We start from the raw sequence: 26,206 nt of genomic DNA on the forward strand, positions 1-26,206 counted from the left end.
CTCACCTGGTTATTAATGAACATGAGCTTTCAGAAACACAACCAACTCACGTTCACCTCCGGACTGCACACTTAGCTTTCCTGCAGGCCCTACTCGTAAGCCTGCTGAACAGGATACAGGCTCCTTCTCAGTTGCTGAGATTATCCTCCACACTTGGTTTCCTTAGACAATTTTGCAGTCCACTTCCTCCCCTTGACTTCCCGTTAGACTGCAGTGTATGATTACATCAACTTGTGACTGGAGATAGATATTGCAGGCAGGCCTCTGATGCTCACAGTCTATGCAGGGGCAAAGATGTTTTTTCTTCCTTCCATGTCATTAAGCATCACTGAAATGCCTGGTTGCTAATGCTCAGGAATCTGTCTGCCACAGGGATACACCTCAGGCTTGTTGAGATTGGTGTGTGTTGGGTAATTAAATCTCTTCGAAGAGCTTGAGTAGTCAAGTTTATGCGACTGAGTAGCCCTGCATAGATGCAAGCCAGATGGTGTGTTAGATGGAGCACTCTTGGAGAACATTGAGGGCGCAGAGGTGAAAGCAAGTGCAGCATGAGAAGGAATTAATGCATTTAGCTGTTACTTGGGCTTGCAGGCTGACAGGGCTGACGGCTCACAACCGACAATACTTGCAGTGTACTGTAAACACTGTTCACCTGAGAGTTAACTTCTGAAGAGAAAGTAAACATGAAACCAGGAGTTGCCATTCTTTTCTGGTTATTTTTTTGAGCGCTTTCCTTGACTTTGGTCTGACAGCTTGAACCCAAAGCAAACTTCACTTTAGTTTGTCTGCTAGCTAACAACATATGTGAATTTTCTGTTCTCCAGGCAATTCCTACTGGTGCAAAACCACTGACCACAACAGAAGATAATTTTTGGAGAGGCAAAAGAGTAAGCTGATGGAGAAAATCATGTTCATGAAAATAACCAGCTCCATGTCATGACCTTAAAATGGGAAAGGCATGCAGGAATGCCAACATTCAGCATTGCCCTTACCAGATGATTTCATTCACAAAACCTCGTGGGACAGCCTTCTCCCAGATCAACAAAACCCACAAGAGTAAAAGCTTCTCACAGGCCAAGAAATTTGTGTCTGCAGCAGCCCTGTCCCAAAGTGAACATCTCCACATGGACTATGATGTACTCAGTGAAGTCAGTGTAAAATGCTGCAGTCTAAACGACTTTGTATTTACAAGGTGCGAAGTTGTAGCTGTAAAATATCGGTTTCCATATTATACATGAGGACACCAAAGTACAGTGAGATTCAGCGGTTTAGCATTATTTACGATCTTTGAAATAACACTCAGATTCCTCATCTTGTATGCTAGCCAACTCCATATAGTAAACACAGATATAGGGCCATTTTACACAGACCTTCAAGGCCATTTTTCACAGACCTTCAAGGTACTGGGGTCCATTTCTTATGTAGTAAGTGTTTCCAAAGCTCAATACATCCTCATCCCATGGGAGCTTCTGCCTCATTTAAACCATCCTACCTTGAAGCTTGCCTAGTAGAGAAGGCAACCCCTCGAGATGTGGCAACCACTGCAAGCTATGCCTGATTGAGACCAGCATCTGTAAAGATCAAGAGACTATGGCTAATTTTTTGCCTTTCAATTTCATTTCTCCTTTGCCTGTCCTTGGTAGGTGAATTCTCATGGTTGCAAATGTTTTGCACTGAGAGGAAACGCGCTGTAAGAGTTAAGTGGTATATTGATTAATCTTTCCTCGATTTCTTTTTTTATCCTTGATTTACCAGATATTTTAAGTGGGGAAGGAATGGTATCTTTTGTGAAGAGCCTGGCAGCATGCCACAGTGAGGAAAGATGTCCTTGTCACTGGAACAAAGAAGCCCGGTTAGGCATCCTGATCCCCGCGGGGGCTTTGTTGTGATGATTTATGTCAGTAAAATACTAATTTCGGACAGACACCTCAGAAACCCCTGACACCCCAGTCCCCGACTTTGTCGTACCTGCTGTCACGGTTCACGGTGGGTACTCGGGCTGCGGAGGCTGTTACCAGCGGAGCAGCGCTTTGCGGAGGCACAGACGGCTGCAGGGTGCGGGGCCTCAGGGGACCAGCCCGAGCCCGTCCGCAACCCACAGCACGGGGCAACAACGCCGGGCCGGGCCCCTGTCCCTGCCCCCGGGAGGCCGCTGTGTCCCGAGCCGCGGTGAGGAGGCGGTGGGCCCCCGGCTCTGCACCCGCCTTGTCCCCGGTGGCTTAGCGGAGGAGCCCGGTAGGCGCCCGGGGCCGCCGGGCCGCGCCGGCCCCTCAGGCCGGTTTCCCCCCGGGGCGCGGGGCCGGCCCTGCCCTCTCCCGGGCCGCGCGGGGAAGGGGCTGCCTCTGCCGCGGCCCTGCGGGAAGGGGTGGAGGAGGACGCGGCCCCCACCGCGGCGCCTCTCCCCCTCCCCGGGAGGCACCTCCCGGCCCGCGGGCGGCGCGCCCAGCCCGGCGGGGGCTCCGCGCCTCGCGCGCCCCCGCAGCCGGGCCCCGGCGGTGCGAGCGGCCGCCACCGCAGCGCGGCGTCGGCGTGAGGGGGGGCCGATGGCCAGCCCGCCGCCGCCGCCGCCGCCGCCGCCCTAGCCGGCCGCGGGCCTCGCCTGCCGGCCCGGCCGCAGCATGCCGACCAGGGACGGCCTCGACACGGCGCTGAGGATGTCCCTGCGGCGGAAATCCTCCAAGATCCACTCCTCGGCTGGTGAGGAAAGGGCGAGGCGAGCCGAGGCGAGGCGGGAGGGAGCGGCGGCGGGAGGAGGCGCCGCGGCGGAGGAAGGAGCGCGAGGGGAAGGGAGACGGCGCCTCCGCGGCCCGGCCGCTCGGCCCCGCCGCCGCCGCACCGCCCGCGCCTCCCCGCCGCCACCGCCTTCGTCGGGGTCTGGCGGCGGCGGGAATACCGCAGTGCCGCCCGCGGTGTCCCTGCGCGGGAAGGAGGCGCCGCGGCCCCCGAGGGCTCGCCGGGCCCGGCGGGGCAGGGCAGTGCCGCCCGCTCGGCCCCCGCGCCCCGGGGGCACGGGGCACCCTCCTCCCGGCCCCAGCCTCGGGGCCTTCCCACGCCCCAGTCCTCCCAGTCGCCGCACCCTGCAGGGCCCTGGCATCCCCTGGGCACCCCCCCGCGGGGCTCCCTGCCCGCCACACCCGCACCCCACCGGGCACCCGGCCAGCAGGGCACTGCCGAGCCCTTTCCCGGCGACGGCGGGGTCCGGGCAAGTGGCGGACAAGCTCCGACCGGCAGCTTGGGTGCTGCCTTCTCGTGATGGCACTGCGGAGGGGGCAAGGTGTCGTCCCCCTTGTTTCTCTTAGAGTTTTTGGCAGGAGAATTCCTTGGTGGGTGTCCGGACAAGGGCAGCACCGACGGCGGAGGGGAGGGGAGTCAGGGGTGCCCCGCACCCCACCGGGTTGGCCAGGGGCCTCCGTCCTGTGGTCAGGAGTGGGGAGAGCACCAGGCACTGCAGTGAGCTTGCGGTGAAGGACATAAGGTTCATTCAGGAAAATGTTTTCCAACTAGTTCATAATAAAACAGACAAAAATAGAATATTTTGAAGGGGTAAGTCTGCTCCCAAAGGACTTCCACTGACTTCTATAGGACCAAGGTGTATTCAGAACTCACTTGTGGTATCTGTTTTACTTAGAGATAGATGAAGTATCAGTGACATTGTCTGTGACTTACAGACAGTCCAGTAAAAGGCTGAGACACTCTTTCTGTGTAAAATATTTAGGTGCCTAATACAATCTCTGCGGTGAGTAAGGGTGCAATATAATGCTCCTTCAGCACTTTTTGCTTGAATAAGGAATGTGCTTTTGAAGCATATTTCCTGATCAGCTCTACTTTGGGTTAAATCTCAGAGCACCTTGGAGAGTATTTGCTGGATTGCTTTTGGATGATGCTTGAACTGGAAGATGTCCTCCAGCTACTCTCAGCTGTTCAGCCCATGGAACCAGGCTAGAGCTAGCTTGAAGGAGAAGCCACCTTCCCCTTGGCTCCTTGTCACAACCTGGTCACTCTAGTGATATTCCCCTGTTTGGCCTCACTGCCTGCTAATAAGGACAGAACCTCAGGGACTTCTGCAGTAACTGCTGAAGTAAGCAGGATGCTAAGCAGAGAGGTGTGTAATGCCAGCTCACAGGAAACGGTAAGGTTTCAGAGTAGGATTTAGTACACTACCAGCTTTACTTATCTTCAGCGTAAGCCATTCAGATGAAACAGTCGCAGTTAAGCTGATTCCACTCTCCAGTGCTTGGGGCTGTGTCCACTTCTGCAGTCTGATATGAAATCCTGTCCTGGGACAGGAAGGCTCCTTTCCCAGAGCTGCAGTTGAGCAGATCTGTTTGTGACCTAATGTTTGGAATCCATGCCTAGGTGCCCTCCCCTATAGCTGGCCCTTTAGATGCTGAATGCTTGGCACTTGGAGAATGTTTAGCTTGAACATGGGATACATAAGAAGTTTAATCTTCAGCTCTTGTAAGTCATACTTGTGGATCTAGGTGGTTAAGTTGCACCTCAGTCATGCTCTGGGTGCCTGAGGAACCCAGTCTTCTGGCAGGGATTTATCTATACACAGCTTTAGACTTTCACATGTTCCCTTCATTTCACATAAGTGAAATCCAAATTTGATGATACTCTCAAGAAAGCTGGGGGTTGCTGGTTAGCATGAAAATCACTGCTTTCAGCTGTGAACAATATATTTCCTATTTAGAATATTTTTCTGAGGATAACAAGAGTAATATCTAGTATAGGTATATATAATGCCTATGAAGATACATAATAGAGGTCTGTGTAATTTATTACATAGACTTAATGAAGGATATGATTGTAGTTGACTTAGGACACCAGAGCCAGCTCTGGTGGCTTAGGACAACCAGAGGCAAGCTCTTTGCTGCCCAGAGAGAAGGTCCTGCCTTCCTTTTTCCTGCGTACTCCCACTGCCTTGCTTGCGTCACCATTAGCCATCAGATGGTTACCTAGATGAGTGCCAGTGCGGCTCACTACCAGCCTATATGATCTTGAATGACCACAGGGAACAGATGGAGAAGGGTCTGTTTTTCACAGCATGCTGTGGCTTGGTGTACAGACCTGCTGTCTGTCTGTGTGGACCAAAGGGGCTCTGAGCTGCATGAACCCAACTGTAAAAGCACACATTTGGAGACTGACCAACTATCAGCTGAAAAGCAGTTCAGATGTGGTTGTGTGGTGGCACTGCAAAATCTGAAGATTTTTCTGAGCTGAATGGTGTGGAGGGGGGGACTGGTCACCCTTTTGTTATCCTTAGGGTCAGGTAACCCTGTCTGCATCCACTGCACTTTTCTTGGCACCTATGTATCAGAATATTCTACCTTCTTGCCTTTTTGGAAGAGAAGATGTTTCCTGCTTTCAATTGTAGTTTGCTACTTCTGTTTACTTTTGAGAGAGTTTTGATAATCTTAAAGTATTAGTTTTTAGTTTGGATCACAGAAATTTATTTTCATACTGTATGAAGTATTGCAGTAGCTTACAGACGTTGTTCAGTAAAGGAGAACACTTTTTCTGTGATGGTCTAATGATGTCTTTTCATGTCAGATCCAGTTGTGATTTTCTACCCTCCTGCATTTTGTAGTGTGCTTCCACATGTGCTAATACAGTATAAAATGTAATTGATATATTTGACAGAGTTTTAAACCTGCTTAGCACCGGTACAGAGGACTTCACAGAAAAGCAGATGATGTGAAAAGGAGATGGCAAGTCAGCTCCTGCTAGTCAGATGATCAGTCCTCTTCTTTTTTATGCGTTTGCTCATTAATTGATTTTTTTTTTTGGTATAACTAAATCTTTTTATTGCTGTAATATTGTACCAGCTGAGCTAAATTGGTTAGATTTAAATTATTCTCAAAGAAGTCCCCAGCTCTTCATTGTTGGAACCACAGACATCAAAGACTAACTTGGTCTCCTCCTTCCTGCCTCCTTAAAGTCACTAAAAATAAGCAACTGTCAATAACACATTGGATGATTACACAATAGCATTTTTTGGTGAAAAATTTCAAATTCCAGCTTTAGAATGTATTAAAGGTATAAATGATCTTGATGTCATTTACTGTGGTCTTTCTCAACTGCTCAGTGGTGCACATCAGCAAGAAGAAATATTTTTAGTGTAAAGGCAGTGGCAGAATTTTCTCTCAGGACCTGAGGAGCTGAAATACAAACACAATTTCATGGTATGAAATCATACTCCTTTTATACCTTTTCCATCTACATTTCCCCTGAAATACTTGCTTATTTTATGCTGTGTATTTGGTCTTAAGAACAGCAACTGTCTCAGAGTCTTACTCCCTTCTGATTGTAAAGGATCCGTCTCTTTCTTTTCTCAGAGGAATGTCTGTGTAAGAATCTCTTTGGACTAGATCCTGGTTTTGTGCTGTGATAGTACATTACCATGATTGCAACTGTTGGGAACTGTCATACAGAGCAGTTACAGTTGCACACAGACACTTGTATTTTGCTCAAAGCTTTCACCTGTAGTCATTTACAGATTAGGCATAATTCTTGTAGACAAAAGTAAAACATATAGTAGCTATAGGTGAAATACTTAGCTTTGCACTATTTACTTATTGCTATTGCTGCTCCAAAGGTGCATTTTGCTATTGTGGAGGTCAGGTTCAGACAGTATAAGAAGCATGGTCAAAGCTAAAGCTTTCACTGTGAAGCTCACTGAAGTCACCTGAACTCACGGGTTATCTACAGCATCTTTTGCAGGCAGATTAGCAGTTGTCCTGAATGCATTTTTAAGCAAACAAACCCTATGAATGTGGTCAGTACAGTGCTGAGCAAACGGATTGCTAAAATCTAAATGTTTTAATGTTTAACTAAGAGCAAAAACCTTATTCTTCTGTGAGAAATGCACCTGGCAGGCATACTGACACTGGGCACTAAGCAGAGGGGTGTACTTCCTCAGCAAATACATTTAATGCGCATTAACGTTACCAATAGTTACGGAAACATCTAGCAAGATGATTGCAACCACAGCGTTGGCACACAGAAATCCTGTCCTATGATGAGAAAGTTTTTTCCAGGTGAAGACTAAAGTACATGTGTGTTTATGCACACACTCAAACTGTGTGGTGGTAATTTTGTGTCAGTGTTAGGGAGCTCCTGTTTGTTTTAACCCATGTTTACCTGGCACATAATGTAGTACAATGTGCAGCTCATTCAGTCACATCAAAGGCCTGATCCTATTTCCATAAACACCAGTGACAATTACGTCTTTTCAGCCAGACCTCATCAGAATAAACCTCATGTTTATAACTACATTTCTATAGTAGCACAAAGTGTAGTCTTCTCAAGTAGTGTGAGATCTTGCTCAACTGTAAAGTGAGGTGGTGACAAGTGACAAGGCTAACTGGAGGACAACCTGAACTTCTTCTGTCTTGGGTAACTCAAAGCTTATCTGCCTGTGAGAGTTTGTTTGCATTAGGATAGGAGGGAGTTTAAAATACATTTGCTGACAACACTGAATTGGAAAAAGATGTTGTATTCATGTTTACTGTGGAGTAACTTGATAAATAAACAAGGTCCTAAGTAGTGTGGCAGAAGAAACACCTTTTGCCTTACTGTAACAGGGAAGGTAAGATCCTGAATAAGTCTATTAAAGATTAAACCACTCAGATGATGGGGAACACAGTTATTTAGGAGTTAGTTGAAGAGAGAAGAGATTTAACTAACCTTCAGTTTTAAAAATTAAATTAAATGTATTTAATAAAAATAAAAATTTCCACTCCACTGTATAGCCAATATATGAACTCTCTTACGTTATGCTATTTGACTATATTCATAACTGTTGAAAACAGACACATGCATTGTCTATTTATAGGAACTATTTTATTTGTTCTTTGTTTCACTCTCTCTGCATAGGGCTTTTGTTTCATATTTCAGTTCCCTAGCAGTACCTGCTTCTAGTGTATTTCCCTGTGCTGGGTGAGTCAGTGTCATTCTCATTTTCTGGGTAGACCTAAAAGTACTTCAGTGCTAGTGTGATTTGGCAGTAATGCTGTTGTAATTCCATGCAGGATTAAAACATCTGAAAGTAAAATGATTGCAAGGAAACGTGTTTGTCTGTTCAGGATCCGAGAGTATCTCCAAGACAGTGGAACTGCCCTTACTGGGTACAGAAAGAACAGTAATTTAGTGGCATTTTCATTGCCGTGAGGTTTGAGTACAGTCTTGATCTCTGCTAACTCTGTAGGAAGTTCTATGGAAATCTATGGCTTCAGAAATGATACTAATTTAAAGCATTTCTCTTTTTTGATAATTAACTCTTTTTCCCTGCCCAAGGAGTTTCAAGTTGACAGCTCCTATTGACTCTACATGGCGTTTTGGATAGTCATCTTAAAATTGATGGCGTCATCTCAAACTGATCACTCTCCAATTAGTTACCAATTCATAAGGCATTTTTATTGTAGTGAAGACTTGATGAGGGCCTATAAACAACCATGTCATCCGTTTCTGCTCTTCTGGAAGGTTGTCAAGTGATACTCCGTAGGCCTGCTACACAGTGGTACTCTTAGCTTGTTCAGTTCCCTTTGAGCTGTCAAGTGTACCCTCTAAATAATCTTATCTGAGAGTACTGATTAGCTACTTGTGAAGATTACTAGCACCTATGTTAGCTTTATTATAATAGATTACTGTTTCATATTTGTTTTCCTGTACCATATTGCATTGTGGCACATTTTCGTTAGTTTGTAGTAGTGCAAATATCAGAATATCTGTTACAGACAGTGTCTGTAGAGCCTGATTACTGACAGGTTCTTTCAAGGGATAGTTAATCACAAAATCTTTCTTGTATGGTAGAGCAGAACAATATATTAGACTTTGCAAGGCAGCGGAACATCTCTGCAGCAACAGCTTTCTGCTTCTGGGACAGCCTTTTTTATCAACACAAATGTTTTCCTTTCAGTCTCTTATCTTTTCTAGCTAAACCTTTTGGAGCAGTTGCAGGTATGTAAGACATGGCATCTGAGAGCTTTAGATAACCGATTCTCAGCTGGTACACTCAAAGGATAACTTGTGAAAGATTGTTGATGTGGACGATTGAGAAAAAAAAAGTAAAAGTGTGTAAGTTGTTTTTTTTAATGCAAACTGAAAAAAAAAGTATCAGTATTGAAAACTTTATTTGAACAGTTATTCTAGTATTTGTTTGGAAAGCTTTCAGTTTTTTGATTAGCATTATTGTCACCTTTTCATAATGAAATCTGTTTACTAGAAAAGTTCCTCGGCAGTTTCTTTCCAGCCTAAGGAGTGGATAGCTGCCTGCCTGTTTGGAAGGTCCTGGCTCTCAGGCTTAGATCCATGTCTTACCATGGCAGTAATTCTTGATTCTGGACATTTTTCATGTGAATACTGGAAGCTAAGAACAGAGCAAGCATACCTGAAAACAGAAATGCTAAATTTTGTATTTCAAGTCAAGGCATGATAAGGCAAATCTGACATGATACAGATTTTAATGAGTGACCCAAGCAAACTACCTATTTACACTTCTTGGAGAAGTGACATAATCCATATAGTTAGAATGTCACTTACAAGTATATGACATTCAAAGGATGTTTTCCAGACAGCTAGAGGTGTTTCTTAACAATGTAGTTGTTCTTGAAGTGAGCACTAAAACTAGTTTAAATTAGAAAGAACATGAGATGTCGGTAAATTAGTCTCAATACCTTCATGTTGTGCTGAAGAACCACAAGACATACGGTGGATTTTTAAATGTATTTCTCCTGCTTTCCACCCTTGCATAGGATATTTTTGTTATTTTTATTTCTCATGAACAGCTTGGAAATTGTTGCACAGGGGCATCAGTGCAAAGTGCAAATAAATAACTTGTCTTCCACTTGACTAGAATGGAAGAGCCATGATTGGGTCAGACTTGTAATTCATAATAGGTAGAACAAAGTATGTCAGTTTCCTTTAGCCAAGGGTTTGGTCTGATGAACCTACCTTCTTTTAGAGTGTTGTAAATCAGGATTAACACAACTGAAATTGGTTGTATAGGTTCTGTAAGGAAGAGAAGGTGGCCTTAGATTTTGCTGAAAACTGACTGGAAGGTTTTGATTTTTTAATTCCTAATCTCTCAAATGCAGATGACCCATTTATTTCATTTCAGTGAATAAGTAGGTAGTCATAAAGAGTGAAAGCAAAAGTGTTTATCTCACTACAGTAACACCACCCTGATTCATTTGCTACTTTGAATAGAAGAAGGGCTCAGGTCTTATCTCCTGCTCACCCAGCGCTGTTCTGCCTATTGATATGAAGCGTGGTGAAGGCAATCCAGCACCCTGTGCCTGTGAGATCTAGGAGCATCCAACCTGCTTATAAGAAGGATATATGAAACAAATACCCCAGGCTTTTGTTTGCCTTTAAATACTCAAAGCAAATGTCACCTTAATAGATGCAGTTTATTTGTAAATGGAAGACAAAGAATGCTGAAAGAATATCTGCAAAGTCAACAGCAGCCATCATAACTGTGAAACAGATACAGAGGCTACATCTGCATTTGTCATATCAGTTACACTGATGGAAACCAGGACGTAACGTGGAAGCTTTAAACTGAAATCCAGTTGTCATTTACTCAACTTTTCTGCATCACTGAGAAGGCAGCATAGTTCCTGCTTCAGTGGTTCCATGGCTACTGAACTGAAATGCATTGACCTCAATCCTGGTGCCTTGTTTTGAAGAGGGACAGAAAGACAGGGGAATTAATGTATGTGGCGCTCCCCAGACTGGGGAGAAGACCAGTTCAGCTTTACAGATCAGTGGTTAAAGCTTGTTCCCAGAGTTTCACTAATAAAGGTCTGCACCTGGAAGCCATTCTTGTATCATTTCTCTGCCTGGTGGTAGGGGGAACAAAGAGCTTTTCTAAGAGTTTACCGGCCAGACAGGAGGAGATGGTGCTGTCCTTCTCCCTCCCTGCCCCCAGTCAAACTCATCCTAATCCTGTGTTGCCTGAAGAGCAGGGACTATTCAGTCTTTACTCCTTAACTAAAATTCTCACCCTTGCTGAAGTTTTCTCACATTCTTTAATAAACTAAAAGGTTCTTACCCTCTTGTTCTTTTATTTACAAATCTGAAATTTGCTTATTTGATCTTTCAAAAGATTTTAAATCCTACAAATCTTCATTAGGGTAACAAAAGGGGGTGATCAGTCTTCAGAAAGGAAAGGAGTGGCTAGAAAGAGCTGAAAGATTTGAGGAGAAAGACTTGATTTCTTACAGAAAAAGCAAAAATATTTTGGGGTCCCAAATTAAGGCACTTCAGGAAAGTGCAATTATTGGTAAATTTATTAACATGCAGATGTGCAAAGGAACTCATTTTAGAGCTATTTTAGATATGTTCGATCTTGAGAAATTGGAGTTGGATATCATTTCAGGTCATTATGTCGAGCCCCTATAATAGGAAGAATTAAAAATACATATTCTGGAGAGGGTGAGGGCAATGTAATCTCGTAACATAGTGTATAGATGCACATTACTCAAGGGGCCACTACAGCTGATGTTCTGATTGTGATGAAGCTCTTCAGGACAGAATATGTCATTTCAGTTTGGTCAATACTTCTGTATTTATTGTGAACTCCACAGTATTTTGGTATTTTACTTACCAGCTACAAAACGCAAGCTTCTGTCAGCCTAGCTATCATCTAAACAGTTAAGTTTCTGAACATATAGTCAAGAGAGAGAAAAATTATTTCAAGTAGAGGATAGTGCTGGTGCAAGAACAAACTTTCACAGACATTTAGTCTAAAAGTAGTATGCATATTTCTAAATATAAGACAACTGTTTAGAATAGCTTTCCAGAAAGAATGGTGGGAAAGAAATCTAGCTTGATCTTGTAGCTGAATTTGATTGGTATATGTAAAGGACTATAAAATAATCATCTGGAATAGGATGATCTGAACTTTTTAACAGGCTTTTGCTTCTAGGTTTGTATTTTTAAACACCATTCAGAACCAGGAACTTCATGGGTGGGAAACCCACTGTATACACTGAGCTTTCCAGAAGTAGGTTGTAAAATAGCACCAGCACTTATTATCTGATTTTGACTGAACAATAACAACCATCATGTGCAGTATATTCCAGTACTTCCTTTTTACCATGCTGGACTGGGATGATCTGTGGTGTCTGCTGTCATTTCAGTTTCAGTTTAATTTCTTACTCAAAAATGACCAATAATTGTTTTGGAAATATCAAAAAGTTCATAAAGGCAATAACATGAGAACTGTAAAATAATTGAAGAGCATGGTGGCAGAGGGGGAAGGAGGGAGTTAGTATCCCTAAAAGTCCTGCCAACAGGAGGAAAATAAATCAGTTTCTCTGGAAGCCAGAAGAGGACAACATGAAGTCACTACAAAGCAGCACAGCTGTGGCTGTCCAAGGGAGTAGTCTGAACTGATAAAAGAAAATGCGTATGCCCCTACAAACCATGGGATAGAGAACCATGGTAAAGAACCTCTGCCTTTTGATTTTTTTAGTGTGACTGTGTGCAGAAAGAGATAAAAACTCTGAGAGTGTCCTGATGCTTGGACTATATTCTCTGACATCCTGAATTCCATACTGTGTATTTTTTTCACTCTGGAATATGGATAGCCTTTGGATACAGCTGGCAATCAAATGTCAAGAGAGCTAAATTTATACATTACCTACTCAGGAGGTGGGATGGCACATGTCTTCTAACCTAATGCCAGTTTATCAAGAGCTTGCTACTGTGAGTTGTAACGTGTGCCATCAACCTAAAATTGCCCAATAACACAGATGATGCTTTCCTCAAATGTATGCCAGGGAGCCCTTCTATCACAGGTCTCTGGTAGCTGGGACTATATATGCATCATCTTCCATACACAGCATCTCCCTGTTACCATTCCCTCTCTCTGACTGAGTCATAGGAGATCTGCAAAATCCCAGATCCTACAGTAGGTCTCTTTAGTTGCAGGATTTCCACTGAAAGCAGATGATGTCTCTTTTGTCTCACAGCAGACACACCTGACATTTAAATTGCTATCCATTTCCATCACTGACTGCATGCTGTCTTCCTTAGGTGTGCGTACCCACATTGGTTCTGGTAGGAGTTTAAGTCAGATGCAAAGTACTGCATCTGGCATGGCATGGAAAAGAGCAGTAAGCATTCCAAGCCTGAACTGCAGGAGGGACCTCAACAATCCTAAACTTTCACCATCATGAAAGACTGTTCATCCAGAGCTCCAGAGAAGAAGAAGATTCTGAAGCCCCGAACACTGGATGGTTTTGTTGAAGTTTTGACCTGCCAGATGATTACCTAAACCATTTTCTTTGAGGGCTTTTTGCCAAAACCCCAAAGAGAGAAAAACAGGAATAAAGTAGCAGCAATAATAGGTCTGGTATGATTTTGTTGAGACAGTGCAGTTTTGTGTAAGTGCTAAGTAGCATAGGATTTAAATAATTTAGTACTTCTTCTGGTACTTTTTGGTTCATTAGACAGCCAGGTTCCCAGGCTCTGCGCACTGGCCATTCCTGCTATGATTGTTGTTGTTTAGAGAGACATTAAACTTTTTATCAGGCTATCATGCCATCTCCTCTGTAGAGAGAGATCCCTGGCAAGCTGAGGAAAAAGTTAATCTTAGACCTTCTTCCTACCAGAATCTTTTTTTCTTAAATTAAAAGTTCTTTGTAAGACACTGCCATGGTTTGAGCTCAGAGGGCAACTGAGCACCACGCAGCTTCTCACTCCCCCTTTCCCCCCCAGAGCTGTGAAGGAGGAAGGCAGAGGGCCCAGAAAATTGAGATAAGGACAGGGAGGGATGATGTCATCCTTTCTAAGGCACTGGCAAAAACCAGACTCATTAGGGGAAGAAAAAAAGAACATATATTTAATACAGAACTAACAATAACAACACAACAGAGTAGGACATCTTGAAAACACCTTCCCCCCACCCTTCCCTCTTCCCAGGCTCAGCTTTCCTCCTGACATCCCTCCCTCCTCTCCCAGCAGCTCAGGGGCAGGGAATGGGGGTGCGGTCAGTGCTGCCGCTTCTGCCACCTCGGGGCCGGGAAGCCTCTGGCACTGCTCCCCTGTCCCAGCGCGGTTCCCCTCTCACAGGAGAGAGTCCTCCACAAACCGGCTCCAACAGGAGTCGCTGCCCCGGGCGTGTGGGTCCCCCCGCGTTGCAATCCTCCCAGCGCTGAGCTACAGCAGCGGGCCCTTCTTCCCTCGGGGTCCGGCCTTCCTCGGGCGCAGCCGCCTGTCCCGGCGCGGGGCCCCCACAGGCCGCAAATCGGCATCTGCTCCACCGGGGACCCCCGTGGGGGGCAGGAGGGCGGCCCTGCCGTCTCACACAGGGCACACGGGAGTCGGCTCTGGCCCAGCTCCTCCCTTCCTCCTCCATTCTTCCACTGACCCCGGGGTTTGCACAGATGTGCTCACAACTCCCAGGTTCACCTTTTTAAATCCATTATCGCAGAGGCACAGCTAATTGGCGCGGCCTTGGTGCAAAGGGTTGGAGCGAGGGGAGCTTCCAGAAGCTTCTCACAGAGGGCCACCTCTGTACCCCCTCCCCTGCTACCAAATAAACCCCACCACTCACTCAAACTAGGACAGACAGACAGCACTTCACACACAATCATCCTGTTGAATTTCTGCCTTAGTCCATTACAGGACATGAGTTCTGTCTGCTGGTGAGATGATAGGATTTATATTGCTGTGGCCCAGTTCATGTCTAGACAGGGCAGAGGGTACTACTGGAGTGTATAACATTATTAATTTGGGACCCAGCAACTGTAAACAACCGTATTTTTTATTTTCATCAGAATTAGTATAGAAACTCTGTAATAAAATATTAGTACCCTAAGCAGAAGCCACAAAATTTACTGAGGTGCAAAAGGACAACAGTGATATAGCTTCTGTCTTCATGGGGAACTAAAGCTCTTTCACTTCAGTTCCAAGTATTTTGTCATCAGCATCTCCAGAACAAGGGAATAACTTAAGTTCTATACTTCACTGGGTTAACATGAAGATTACAAGTAGCTACACAGTGTTTGTATGGTGCTGGGAAATAGAAGATGGTATATGAAAAGATTTCTTTAGTCAGGTAATTTTGCAGCCATTAGGGTTACATTTTTGTTATAGTCACCATATGGCTTTGGTGGTATCAGACCTCATGAAACCAAGTCCACGTGGGTATTCGGGAAGAGACAAATAGAGCATGACCTTTTATTTAATCCTCTGTTTTCTTGTAAAGGTTTAGTTTTACAAGGGCACTTTATAAGCTATATCTCTGTAGTTTTTAGCATTATTTCTTATTGTTTAAATAGCTTATTAACAATGATTCTACTCCTACATAAACAGTTTTATGAAGAAAATTGATGTATCAGTTTTTAAACTAAAATTTGAGAATAGTGATTTACAATCTGAAGAAGGGGGAAGGGAAGTCCTACATTAAGAAGATTGGCAGTGCTTCAACCAGAAGACTATGCTGTGACTGAGGCTATACCCAAAAATAGAATTGGATTAACAGAAGAAAAGCAAGTAGCTAAAACTAAGGTCAAAGCAGAAATAGATGCTGTAGAATTGTTTCATACACCAAAACATAGGAAAAGATATTCAAGGAGTTTTTCTATTATATACACCTATAAAAAGACAAATCAATTCATGGTAAGGAAAACTGTAAAAGAAGACTCAAATAATAGATCAGCTAAGCTTTAAAATATGAGGAAAAAAATAACAACCATTTACAGTTGCTTATAAAGGTTTTAACACATGTATTGCTACAAAAAAATTAAAAATAAGCTCTAAAAGACAGCTGTAATAATACTAACACAAAATCAGTGGAACAGTAAAAGCAACGTGTTTAAAAACTGTCATTCAGGTGGAGTAATATAGTCATCATTCAACCTGAATAGGTTGTGCTTTTAAGTACTCACTAGAAAACAGATTTAACTAGATACACATTCTACCTGATGTCAATTATTACAGCTCTGTTTACACTAATGAGCCTCAGCCCCCTAATTTGTGGGTGAGAGAGGCTAATGCACACAGATAAGAAGACTTTAAAAGAGGAGAAAGGAAGTAGAAGGTCATGTCTTGTAGAGATTTTGGTAGTATAAGCTATAGTATATAGGTCTATTTGTCTTTTTTTTTTTAGTTTGGGATTTCAGTCAGGTAAGTTTATTTTAGGGTTTGAGGGGAGGGAAGGTTGCACTTCTTGAAGAAATGTATTTTTATTGTGTTTGTCTTTAGTGCTTTAGGGTAGATACTGGGTCTCATTATCTTACCTTCATTTTCCTACACGGAAAAGCTGGAAGTCTCTTTTTATCCTAGGAAGGTTCATTCAGAAATACAGGAAGAGTCTTGTAGTAAGCAAAGCATATGTCTGTTTTTACCAAAATGGTTCAGGTTTTGTATCTTTATTTAAATACTACTTGGTAAAAATATAGGTAAAGCTTAAATCTAAAGAGCAAATAATTATAAATCTATATCTGAATAATCCCTTCCTGTAATTGTGTTTTTGTTGTTGTCACTTGTGTGACATAGGCACTACAATAGTGGTTTTCAATAGCTACATAGTAAAAGTTATGTTAAAGATGAAAGGTATACTTAATGTGACAGACTCCTTCAGTTTTATTAGTGTGTAAGGCTAATTAGTGGTAAGGACCTGTTGCTTTAACAATGAACTCAATTTTAAGACAGTAACTGAATGGTGGGGGTTTCTATCCATTCATTACCTCTACACAGTGAAGTACAAGAGTTACGTGGAAATAAAGTAGTAGTAATATTTCTGAAGCTTTCTAAACATGGTATAGCAAACTAATGCTTACTAGTAGGGGACTCCTGCTCATATGAGCAAATATCTTTTGTAATAGTCTGTAGAGAGAAGAGAAAGAAGGCTTTTAGGCTTTCAGAAAAAATTGCTCAATTAAATTTGTCCCCAGTAGTTACTTGAGAGAACTGGGTGCTTGCTTTCATCTTTCATTTAAAAACAAAACAAAAAGTGAAGCTTATACTGGGGGTGGGAATGACTATTTTCCTTTCAAAAGGTATTTCCATCATGAAGGAATGAGAAACTCAGGTAACCTGTATTTAATTCAGTAATAGATACAACTCAGCACTGTCTGAAGACTGCCTGAAACTCCGTCTTGGAGAGTTTAGAACCCCTTTTTAGATTTCTTAGACTATTCCCTGCACTGAACGCAAGGAAAGAGGAGTGACTGAAGCCTAGCTGGTGAGACTTCCTTAGGAATGAAACGGCAGTGCCCGCTGTAACTGGATGAATGCACTGTCATTGGAAACCGAGCCAGCTAGGTGGTGGTGTTCAGCTTTCAGTAGTGATAGGTTGTCTTAGTCTTTTTTTCTTCCCCTCCCTAGGGCTACTTTTTTATGAAAAACTCCTCCAGTGCTAGTGTATGAGTCATAAGCATAATTTCCTCTAAATCCACAGCAGCCTATGCAATACTAGATAATTAAATATTGAAAATGCCTGTGATTCTTGTCTTTGCTCATTTTGGTAGCAGTTCCAATAAAACTCTGCCTATTGTGGACAGGTACTAGAATGTCTCAAAAGTGACAGATGGATGCAGTACAAATGTACTTAATCTTCAGGAATGGTGGAATAGATCAAGCTGAATCCTGATCTGATGGAAAACAAACATTGAATGAGCAGGAGACCTGTATGGTCATTGCGCCAGCTGGTCCAGTCAGCATAACTCCATCTAAATCAAATTCATTGTCACCTGCCTGCAACAGTTCAGGGTCTGATCTGTAGGCTTCCCAGAAAAACCTATAGAAGGATTATAACATATCTTTTAGAGATCAAGCCACTGAGACTATTATCCCTCTCTAGGAGTGGAAAAAAATATGGTAGGGGAAAAAAGAGGAAAGAATGCTTTAACTCATCCAGGTGCTGTAGAAAACATAGCTGTTCCAAGAAGAACAACTAGCACAAGAAGGCTTATTTGGTTGGGATTTTTCTAATAAAAATATTTTATTAGGAAAAACTTCTCCAGCTATACTTATAGGACTTCAGCATAACAGTATCAGTTGGATAAATAATACTTTAATGCTGCAGTGATAAGTAACTTGTATGTTTTTCATATAACATGCTTCAAAGGGAAAAGGAAGAATCTACATGGGGTTCTAGCTCAATAAGCTTTGTCATCCCTGATCTGATCTTTTGACTGAGGCTGTAGAGCAAAGATAAGGCTGCCTGATACTGTAAAACCTGTAAGCCTCTCTTATCTGTCAGTAGTGTTCTTTTCCTGCAGGGGACAGGCAGAGGCGTGTGATGGCAGCTTTTCTCTTGTCCTTGGTTAAACATAGAACTGCTGTTGAATTTCTGTTTTGGAAGTCTGTTTATACATCCATTAAACTAAAATAGACTTGTTCTACACTGAAGATTTTTATGAAGTTCACCAAGTCTGTCCTGAGCTTTGTGCAGATATATGTCTTTGTGAAGCTGTCTTAAACATTATTATCTGTGTTCTGGTTGTGTGTCTCCTTGGTGATAAAGGTAACTTATAAGCACTATGAGAGGTTCTGCACTAGATTCTTCATCTAGTGCTCAAAGCTGGAAGTACAGGAACTACCTTTCAAGGTCCAGATATAAGGAACCTGAAATGCAGACACACATTCCTCCTGTAACTTTTCTGTTGGAGAGGTGGTGGTTTCAATCTAGCCTCCAAGTCCTCTGGAAACAACCAGGTGGTGGGGATGGCTGTTAATTCTCACATCAGGACAGATACTTGTGTTTTAAGGTGCCTCAAAAGGATGAAAATACCTGTTAGTACAAGAAAATGAATCTGAAGAATGTGTGACTTGTCTGCATGCCCTATCTGTGTTGTGATAGTGATATAGGATAGCAGAGTCACTCTACAATGTATCTGTAACTCCTAGACCTCTGAAATAGCCTGAGGTTTATTTCTTTTTCCTGCTGTTAATAGTCAACTCCATGTTGTTCACTCTGCATTGAGGATGGCATTTCTTGCTTCTCTCACTGGATGAGAGTGATGGGTCTGCATAGGTTATGCTCATAGCTCTGGGATTCAGTACAGTTGTCTATGTGGATGTGGTGTTCCCTCCACCATGTTGGGATCACTGAACAGTCCTTGGTCTAAAGGTAGAGAACTAAAATATTGTCTGATTAACAAGACACTATTAATTCTTACCCCGTGTTATGTTGAACTCCAAGATAGTGAGTATTACATTAGAAAAATGAGTAAAAGAGTTTAAGAACATGAAAGCCTAGGCAGTTACAAAGATGCTGTTTTCGGCAAAACATTTGTCTGAAAGTATAGCTGAAAGTATATTGCAATTAGTGAGAATGAATTGGTTGCCAATTTCCTCTCTTGAGTGGTTCCATTAACAGTCCCACTAACAGTTGTAGTGAACATTTATTAAATACAATATGCCACATAACCCACATGAGCCTGTGTGGCTTGGTACATGGTGTGTTCTGCAATGGTATCATGCAGTCAGGTTTTCCATCTGATTTATTAAGTACTTGATCAAAAACTTGGTATGATTTTTATTTCAAAGATGTTGGCTCAGTGAGGAGAACAGACTATAACTTCACTTTTTTCCCCATTATTTCTTTCATATCTACTTTGTTCAGTGTTAAGCACACTTGAAGAAAGGCAAAAGTAGCAGAGTGGTAAAGATAGAGTGGATTAATAATATGCTGTTGTTAGTTTAACACTTAATGCTTAGAACTTGTAGTGTGATGGTGGGGTACCCTCTTAGGTAGGATCAGTGCCTTACAGAGGCACTTTGGTGGCTTGTGCAAGCAGTGAAACCCCTCAGTGTTGCAGACAGGATTTACTCTATGCCCATTCAAAGGCCTATCTGTGTATCTGAGTACTTGGATGCATAAGCCTGTACTGATAGCAGGTCCTTCATTTATCAGAGGCATGATGAGGTAAAATTAGACCTTGCTTTTGCAATAGCTGAGCCAAAATGAAGTGTAGAAGGTCCTAATACTTTCTTCCTGCAAGCGATCATTCCCCGTAGTCTTCTGCACTACATGTGACATAGCTGCCAAGCAGAGATAAGTAGTTTGAAGAAATGCTGAAAGATTGTGGCTGTATGCTTAATCAGTATCCATCAGTTAGTCCTTGATGATCAAACAGTTCTTCCTTATTACTTCTGGATCATGTAATCCTTCAAGGAAGGTTGTTTAAACCTTTGTTTCCTACTTTGTAGTCAGATGGCTCGTTAAAAAGGCAGTCTCATGTGTCTTGTGTGGTATATTGGCAAACTCAGGGTATGCCAACATAGTCATGCTACTTAAATGTTCATAATTGTTTTTCTACCAGCATTGTCTAGACCATGGACTGATGGTTTTTGGGATGTTGCTGTTTCAGATATGTTGGGGTAAAAGGTGAGACATCTGGGGGATTTCATGGGGGTGAGTTAGGAGTTGCCCTCGAGAGTGCTGAGGGAGCCCCACTGTCTTTCAAAGCTGGTTCCACTGGGCAGAGCCATTCTCTTACCATGCCACAGCTCAGTTCAGTGTTCAAGATGTGGCTCTGTCTCAGCTGTTGGTAGCACTAATAATAAAATAGGTTTAAGCAAGGCATTTGGCTGGCTTGCTGTTGGTTGAGCCCTTTCCAGTGACAGCAGTTGGCAGTGGTGAGATGAAGAGATGGGATATGCACTTTTGCAACAGCATCTGTCACAAAATGCAGAGGGACCTGTATTGGTTTGGTTGGCATTAGGGCTGCAGCCTGCTGTGTTTTGTTTTGAACGGTTAAAATTCACCCCAATACAGTTATCACCCCTGTCTGATTAAGACAATTCATCCTTGTGAACAGATTAGATGCTTTGAAGAAACAGTGCTGTTGTAATGTGTGTTCTTCTGCTGAGCTCTTCCACAGTGCCTGTGTACACAAGTGCAGACATGAGAAGAGAACAAACATGAGTCCCTAAACTAATTGATTACCTCATGTTCTTAAAATTTAATAAAGCATTGGGCTTGGTTTTTAAATCTGTTTACTGTTGGCTGATTGAAGTTTAGCAGCTCTACTGGTCAAGCCTGTTGCTTTTAGCTACAGGACCCCCACCTCCCCCCATTAAGGGTAGGAGCAGTGCTGGCCGTATATCTCACGGCTGCTGCACAGCACTGCCTACTGAGCAGATGGCTCATCTGAGGTGGCTTTGACAAATCCAGTGAGTTACCTGCAGCCTAGTTCATTAACCAACTCTGAACAGTGGGAGTTGTGCTATTCATATTGCTGGTGGTTTATCTTGCATGCTGTCTGTCTTCTTCCCTACCTGTTGCCTCTTGGTCAGTATTTAAGGTATGAGTGTACCTGCTAATGCCCTGCATGTATACAGTAGGTGTGCTGTGTAAATAATTAATAGGGTTTACATGTCTCGAGTCTTGTTAAAGTGGGTGAGGGTAACTGAAGTTGAATGACGATAGAAGATATATAGTACTGGATTTGCATCTAATGAAAATCTGGATTTTGTTAGAGCTTTTAGACATCTCCCCTGTGGTAGCTGAAGCCAGCTTTCCCCAAGACTTGGTCAGACTGATAATCCAGAGCTATCCCTACCTTACAGCTAGCCCATTTGCCTGCTGTGGACTCATTTGATTTTTAAAACCAATAATTTTTGATAGGTAATGAGGATTGGTCATAAGTGAGTACCTATGGATCCACTAATCATTAGAACGTCTTTTATGAGAAGAGTCTCAGAGCTCCATTAAAGCTGTCTTGACAACCTGTAGGGAAAAGGCTTTGGTTTGTCTCTGTGCTTGTAACTACAGCACATCATCTCTGAATCCTTAACTTCTCAGTTAGACCTTGGCCAAAGGTCATAAATTAGGCTGTAGGGCTTTGTTAGGCAAGAATTGATATGTGATGCAGTTCCCCTTCAGATTAGTGTATGTGTGGCCTTTAGCATTAAAAGGCATTTTTGTACAGTATTTCAGCTGGTAAATGAGTTCTCTTCTGGCCTGTTAGAAGGAAGCAGTCTCATGTGTAGGCCAAATGCTACTGCCACAGGATATGAGGTATGTATTTCTTTGCTTATCCTGTGACTTTAAGAAGACTATTAAATGTTTTTTTTCCCCCTTTACAGCAGTCTAGTGTTCTTGTCTCTAGAGATAAAAAATGAGCTAAATGAATTCTATAGCATTGTTAGTGCTGGGTTAAATAAGTACAAATAAATGCAAGAAGCTGTAGTGGCTTCAGGCTACTTAAGCTAGAATTATCTTAACATGGCAAATACTTGACTTCTCTTGGTGTTTACTCAAGAGGATATTAAGAATAAAAGGATGGAAGAAAAGTGGCTGTTCATTTCATTGATAGTATTACATTGTCTGCAAGTACTTGATCTTCATCTACACCAATATTTTAGATTTCTGAAGTAGAAAGCCTATTTAATATGTAGGCAACTGGATTGATAACATTGAGACAAAAGCATTGATAAATAGATTGCAAGGATTATCTATTAATAGTCATGCTTTATCTTATATTTTGATGGCCCAAGTTAGTGGTAGAGCACAAGTTAGGTGTCAGGGTATTAGTTCACAAAAATTGAAAATAGTTCACTATAATTATTCACTATTATCTTCATATTATAGATGTATATAGGCATTACTCCTGTTCATTTAAAGGCTGGGTTTCTGTGCATTGGTTTTGATGTTAACTGGAGGGGAGATCCAGTTGGGTTGAAAGTGACTGACAAGTCGGTTGCTCTGCTAGTGAAATTTAAGACCTAATTTGTTCCTGCTGCAAGCTCCCACACTGCCCCCCCCCCCCCCCCCCCCCCCCCCAAGGTTTTGTAAATTTGTGTTTAAAGAAATGTTTTCTGGTAGTCCTGGATGCCTTTATGGAAGTCATAATGACCTCCGCTGACAAAGCTGTATTTCTGGGATATGTAGCAGGGGTGGTCTTGCTGTACAAGTGCAACAGCAGCTTTGGGGGTGCAACTAGTTCCTGTGTTTTATTGTATCATATGTTGGCAGCACTGCAGAGGTGAACGAGTTTACAGTAAGAATAGATGTAATCCTGCATCTCCTGCATTTCAATACTGCCAGACTGCTCTCGAGTACTTGGGGAACAGAGGATCACTCTGAGAACTGTTAATGTTTGCCTCATATTTCTTCCAGCCACTAGTATAGAAATATGAGTGACTGATAGCGCTTTGATATTTTCTGTAGAGGTGAAATTGGTGGGTTGTGCTTTAATTTTGACTGCAGTTGCTTGATGAATAATGCTTTCTGGAAAGGAGAGCACTTTGTAAACATCAAGGGCACTTGCTGTAGGTAGTACCAGCATAATCTAGGAAGAAATGTAGCTTTTTGGAAAGCTTGTTCTCTCTTCCTTTGCATGCCAGGTGTCCTTGAAAATGCATTTTTTAAGATGATACCTGCACTTGAGTGTGTAGATGGGACAGTTTAGAGCTGTACCATGAGAAGCCTCTAAGGATGCATATTTACATAGTGAGTGGTAAGCAAGCAGGCAAAACTTGGTGGTAGGTGGACAAGACTATTCTTGGTGTTACCTTCAGAGTTTGCTTAATTTTATTGGTTATATTTTATGTTTTTGGGCTGCTCTGGCTTGTGGGAAGACTGGAGTATTGCTTTTCAGACCTGCTGTGCTTGGGGAGTGGTGGGAAAGCCAGGACTATGCTGTTCAATGCAAGTCCACACTTGTTCCTACTTCAGGTTGATACTGGATGGATACTGGCATGGGGAGTAGGGGTGTGCAAAATATTTTTGCATAGTTGCTCTCAGTTACACTGTGGCAGTTTGTTTGTAGAAGGCCCACAAGGTTTGCTTTCTTACCAGCAGAACTCAGAACAGCATTGGGTTTCTCCTCTTGGGCTGTGTGTACCAGGTGCCTGGGTAAGTGAACTGAGCATTGTTCTCTGGAACAAAAGGAGATTAGGGAAATCTTGCTCTGAGAAATTGTAGCCATTACATAAAACTATGGAAACCATCTTTTTTTATCACATCTACAGCTTCTGGTTATCAGATTGGACTGCTTTGTTTAGATAACAAGGAGGTAGTGGCTGAAGGGAAAACTTCATGTGGAAAGGTAAGAAGGAGTTGAAATAAGGGAAGGGGATGGTATAAGACTATTGCAAGACAATATGACCTGTGACAAATGAGACAATCCAGGTCTCCTTCCAGCTGGAACTTGACAGTTTTGCGTACAGTCAGAATCCTCACAGTCAGTGGGGCAAGAGTGGTATGTGAAGAGGATGTTTAACCATAACTCTAAAAGTATAGCTGGTGTTGCCCAGTAAAGAGAAACTTCTGATACAGGACCTGGGCTTTCATTGTGCCTGTTTGTTTTAGAACCTTTTATTTTCAAAAGCTGTGATACAGTGTTTTGTGACCATCTTGAATATAAAACTAATTTGCAAACATCTTTCTCCTGTAGAATGCAGCTGCAAAGGTTGCAGAAGAGCAAAAAACGTGAATTCAGTCAGGTCTGCTGTAAGACAAAGAGGCAGCAGATGGGACCAGAGACCTTAATGCCAGTTGAGGGATGCCTCACCAAACAGGAGGTGGTTCAACCTGGTTGTCTTTTAAGGCTCCCATTTTGCACTGGGAAAAATATTTGCAATTGCATTTCTTGCTCTCACCTTTTGAAAATAAAGCAGTATTTTAAGTAATTTTTTCAGAGAAGGGTAATATAGGAAAGTCTCCTTTAGAAGGGTACTAGATTGTGGTGAATCTCATGTTTACTGATTTTAACACACCTATATTTTTAAATAAAAAGCTGAGTCCTCTGTAGATCTTATAGCAATACGGGCTTTGGTGCATAATTTTGATTCCATGATTGTTAGTTATACCTTTTTCCTATTAAAATTCCATAAACATGAATTGACTGACTCATCACTAAAGACTTTAGGCTTATTCAAATAACATTATAGCATGGATTAAAAGGCTGGAAATTGATTTTTTTGTTTGTTTGTTTGTACTGCATGTGTTTGCATGCATGTGCTTACTGTTTCCTGCCTCTGAGGCATGCTATTGGCAGCTTGAAAATGATCTGATAAAAATTAACTGGAAACTGAAAATTATCTTAGTAAATTATTAGAGGTCACACTATGGTCTCCCTAGCTGCTGAGCTGCTTGGAGAATTAATTCCCTTCCCAGTCTGTGGTAGAGAACACGAATCTTTGATTATACAAGCTAAGGGAATATATTTAAAAGAACCTACAGCTACTGTTTCATTATTAACAAATGCCTGTTAGAACAATTGTCTTCCTGTCCCTGCAGGCAGTTCTATGCACATCTGTCAAGGTTTGCTATAATGAAAGCAAACTGGTGCTTGATGCAAGTGTTATCTCAGGATGCTTTTGAACAGGCTCTTTATATACATCTTGAAGGGACAAATCCTGAAGGAGGGCAAAGAGCTGGCTTCTGAACAATGTCCAGCGAAGAACAAAAGAACAGAAATCAGTTATGCCATGCCTGCAATTCTGGCTGGAAAATACTCTGAAATGCAAGTGGCTGTGGCAGTTAGTATCCTGCTCATTATCTGCATTTGGAAAGTTGATTTCATGATGGGGAAAACTGAGCTTGAACTAGTGGGGCTTGATACACCAGTGAAATGACCTTAAACCACTTGAATATACTGTGTGACAAACTGATGATACAGGAGCTGCATTTTCAGTGTTCAACCACTGTTCTCTGAACAGCAGCCTCAGGGAGAAGGGATTAAATCTTTTCATTAGATGCTGCCCCCACTAATCTGATATGTTTTGAGTCAACATGCTAAAGCTTTTTAACTTTTTAGAATGAAATAGCAGGTAAGCTAATACTGGGTGGAATGGTGAGGTGTAATGGGTGGAAAATTTGTCAGTTCATCCCAGCAGAACTCCCATGAGCTCAGTGATACTGAATCTATCCTGAAATTACTCAAACACAGTTTAAGTGTTTAAACAAAAAGTCTTATTTCTGTTTTAAGGTACTAAGAATCCAGATTGTTATGTAACAAATACAATTTATGTCTAAATATAGCTGCAAAGGACTACATTCAAGATTTTAAAAATCATTAGCTGCTAGAAGACTTCACTAGTTGCTAACAGGTGTGGTTTGTGGCCACTACTCATGGAGTCACCAGAGCAGGAACAAACGCACTTAAGCCAGTTGTATTTGGTTTCTGGCTTGTCCTTCTCATTGGCTTGCCAGAAACCTGGCCTATATAGTTACTTTCCACACTGAAGTAGAATGGAGAGGTAATTTGCTTTATTGCTAGTTATTCATTTGATG

The 26,206-nt window shown here is 42.4% G+C and overlaps 1 protein-coding gene across 3 annotated transcripts in view; it reads left to right on the forward strand.

Annotated features, from left to right (window-relative positions):
- The first annotated feature begins 2,539 nt into the window (after positions 1-2,539).
- The window catches only part of ATP8A2 (ATPase phospholipid transporting 8A2), a 351,752-nt gene continuing 328,085 nt past the window's right edge, over positions 2,540-26,206 (forward strand). For all 3 annotated transcript variants that reach the window (XR_012634354.1, XM_074915160.1, XM_074915190.1), the window contains exon 1: positions 2,540-2,697. Coding sequence is in view for 2 of the 3 variants with exons in the window: in XM_074915160.1 (XP_074771261.1) it covers positions 2,619-2,697 (79 nt within the window). In the remaining variant the exon portion in view is untranslated. The remainder of the gene's footprint in view (positions 2,698-26,206) is intronic.

This window comes from Athene noctua, chromosome 1 (genome assembly GCF_965140245.1).
Source record: "Athene noctua chromosome 1, bAthNoc1.hap1.1, whole genome shotgun sequence".
Taxonomy (NCBI): Eukaryota; Metazoa; Chordata; class Aves; order Strigiformes; family Strigidae; genus Athene; species Athene noctua.